Source organism: Trypanosoma equiperdum, assembly GCF_001457755.1.
Source record: "Trypanosoma equiperdum strain OVI genome assembly, contig: ctg_1109, whole genome shotgun sequence".
Classification (NCBI taxonomy): domain Eukaryota; phylum Euglenozoa; class Kinetoplastea; order Trypanosomatida; family Trypanosomatidae; genus Trypanosoma; species Trypanosoma equiperdum.
This window is the reverse complement of record NW_027123071.1, coordinates 16729-20151: the sequence shown is the minus strand read 5'-3', so window position 1 is coordinate 20151 and position 3423 is coordinate 16729. Positions and strand designations below refer to the sequence as shown.

The 3423-nt window shown below is 40.1% G+C and overlaps 1 pseudogene across 1 annotated transcript; it reads left to right on the top strand.

The window, feature by feature from the left end:
* Window positions 1–1490: 1490 nt before the first annotated feature.
* On the top strand, window positions 1491–3012 carry TEOVI_000626700:pseudogene (annotated as a pseudogene). Its single transcript is given in 2 exon segments — window positions 1491–1799; window positions 1801–3012. Coding segments are annotated over 2 exon segments (1521 nt in total).
* Window positions 3013–3423: the final 411 nt, after the last annotated feature.

Below are 3423 nucleotides of genomic sequence, written 5' to 3'. Positions count from 1 at the left end.
GGAACAGGAGCAGGAACAGGAGCAGGAACAGGTCCAAATTGTGGCCAATATAAAGGTAAACCAGAAAAAGAGTGCAAAGATTCAAGCACTCTCCTTAATGAGAAATTGGCCCTGAGTATGCCTGCTGCTTTTTTTGTGGCATTTGAGTATTCAAAGGAGTTTTCCTGAATTTTATGAAATTTACTGCTTTGATTTAAATTTAAAAAGACTAAATTTGATATATTTTAACACTTTTTGCTAAAAATGTACGATTAGTAAATATTATTTTGTTTTTAAAATGTGAAAAATTTTAGAAAATGCGCATGACTGCAGCTTATGGGTGCATAGTAATATGGTGGATAGGTGTTAAAAGTTAGTGGTTTTATAATTTCGTTTAGTTGACTTTTTTAGCTTATAGATATTTTGGGGGTTATAATAGTAACAGTAATAATGATGATGATAATAATAATATTAATAATAATAATAGGGGAGTTTTTTGGAGTGTGTATATAATAATATTATAATGACTATAGAGCTGAAAACTAAGTGGATGAGAAAAATATAAGAACTTAAAACAATGGTAAAGGTGCAACATAAGTAAGTTAAGGAACGAGGAAGATGGAACGTACTCAGTTATATAAATGAGCGGGAGAATGGCAATCATTATACAAGAAGATAATTGATGGGCCAATGAGGGACAGAGAGAATGTAGTAAACAGTCTAAATAATTTTTTATGTCATTCGTACAAGTAGTGACAGAGATGACAAAGAGGGAAAGAAAATGCATAGTAAAACTACAGAATACGTAGTAGCTTAGCACGGAAGAAAATGATATAGGAAGAGGAGATTGTGCTCTATATTTCTCACAAAATGGATATGTGCTAATGTATAGATAATTGTTCCGAATGATATTTTAAATTTATGATATATTCCTCTCTTAATCGACAAGACGAAGTCAGTAGCGACAGATAGATTGAATGTGGTTTTTTAGAAGGGTATGAGAATGGAAAAACCGTGGATGGGGCAAAGATAAAGAAAGATGATTTGTCCCTATTTCGGAAGCGTCAACGACGAATGTAGCAACTTTTTTTAAAAAAGGGAATATAAATGCCTACAATTTACCCTCTTTTCGAGCTGACTGCAACGGTACAACCCAAAGCAATTTATACAACCAACGCACACACCATACCACCGCGGCGGCCACTAACGCGCGGAACATCGTCAATAACGGTGCGCGAACCACTAACTTCAGCTAAGCAGATACCAAAATGCAATTTAACGTAGCAGAACAACAAATCCATACGGCTATTGAACAAGATGGTCTAAATAAGACTTGTAGCTACAAACAGGACCAACCATAATTGTTTTTCTTCCGTGCTTCCTAGATTGCACAAGGAAGTCCCGGCGAAAGCACCTGCAATCGGCAGTAAACAACTGTTAACCAAGTATAGCGCCGAACAACTACGCCGGGGACAACTGTAAAGCAGGTAAAACAAAAAACGAAAGCCTAAGTGACGCCCCAAGCGACGGCGGCAGTGACAGCGCTGCTGGCCTTAGCACTAACGGCAGAGCAAGCAAGAGGCAACATACCGGCGGGAAGAAACGAGCAGGAATTTGCTGCATTGTCCGCCATTCTCGATCTTGCACGCTCGGAATTCACTATTAACCAATTTCCGGATCAGACGGCTGCCCTGGAAGGGGACATCCTGGCCCTTAACATGAGCTTAGCAGAAATCTCGTGGCAGAGGCGGTATAGCAAAGACGGGGCGAAAAAAGAGTGGACAAAAGAGCTTCCGCCGGATACAGCAGACCCCACAAACTGAAAAAAAATGTTGGACAAAGTGGGAAGCAGCCGCAGAAAAATTAGTCGCGGAAGGCTCAACAGCAGAGATAAGAAGCAGCGACTTCGCGACCCTAGCTCCAGTGAAAAAGACAGCGGCCAAAGCGACTGTAGCGCAAATGGAAGCAGTGGCGCGATTACCAACACAAAAAATTGTCGAAAAAGAGAGCGTAAGCAAAAATCACGCGGCTGCCACCGTTAAAGCGGCCCTAAACGAAACTATATACGGAGACAAACAAGCAACCACACCAGACTTCCCCTCAGCAAAAAAATATGACGGTCTGGATACACAAGCAAGGGAACCGATATGCGTCGGCCTAGGAAGCGGGAAAAAGACAGATACCATCGCAGTTGCTATTTACTGTATCTGCGGACAAGACAGCTCCAACGAAGAAAAAGTTTGCGTCCGCAGCCAGACACAGGCTCAGAAGTGGACATCAAGCACTAACATCATGACCAAATAAGGATTCGATGAAATAGTAAAGCACTGCACCGGCCTGAAAAAGACACGCCTAACATCAACCCTATTAATGGGTTTCATAAACGAAATCCAAACCCTGATAAGGAAAATAGGCAGCGATGCCTACCTGGGAGCACTCGAAGCGGGCAGCAGCTGCGACGGCAGCAAAAACGGTGGTATATGAATAAAGTGCAGCGGCTATGACGGCACTACCCGCAAGAATTTTGCAGCGATCCCCTCGGCCCAGAAGTTGCTAACTCTCCACGACGAGCTGCAACGACAAGAAGCAGCGATCGCAGAAGAGACAGCACTCGAACAGCAACTTGCTGTGGCCAAAAATAAAGCCTATGCAACAGGACTGCTACAGAAGATCACACCTCCAACAGCCGGTCAGACACGCATCGACAATGTCAACCACAAAGGCAACCAGGGGACTCAACCGACTAACAAATGCAATCAAATAGTTACGGCAGAAACATAAAACAAAGAAAATGAATGCAGTTATGAAACAGAAGGTGATGCAACTAAAAAGCGCAAATATAATGCGACCAAAGCCGCTACAAATGGAGTCCCTGAAGCACAACCTCAAAAAGGACTGGCTAACACAACAGCAGATAAATGCAAAGAGAAACCGGAGAAAGATTGTAAATCTCCAGATTGTAAGTGGGAGAGCGAAACTTGCAAAGACTCCAGTTTTCTCGTCAATAAGAAATTATTTCTGAGTATGGATGCTGATTTTACGTATTTGGTATTATTTTAGAATTGTAAGGATATTTGCTTCATTTTATGAAGTTTATAAAATTTTCTTTCTAGAGAAAAATTGATAATTTTTCTGAACTTTTCGAAATTTGATATGTTTTAACACTATTTCTTGAAATTGTTGAAATTGTAGAAAATTATGAGGATTTTAAGACTGTAGAACTTTATTAAATGTATATGATAGTAGCTTATGGATGCAAAGCAGTGTGTGATAGGGAATGAAAAATGAGTGCTATTCTGAAATTTTTCGAATCGGACTTCTTTGCTTATTTTATGGATATTGGAAGTACTTTAAGGTTATAATAACAACAGTAAGAATAAAAATTATCATCATAATAAAAACGTGTGAGTGTGTCTAGACTAATATTATAATAAGAGTAGCAAC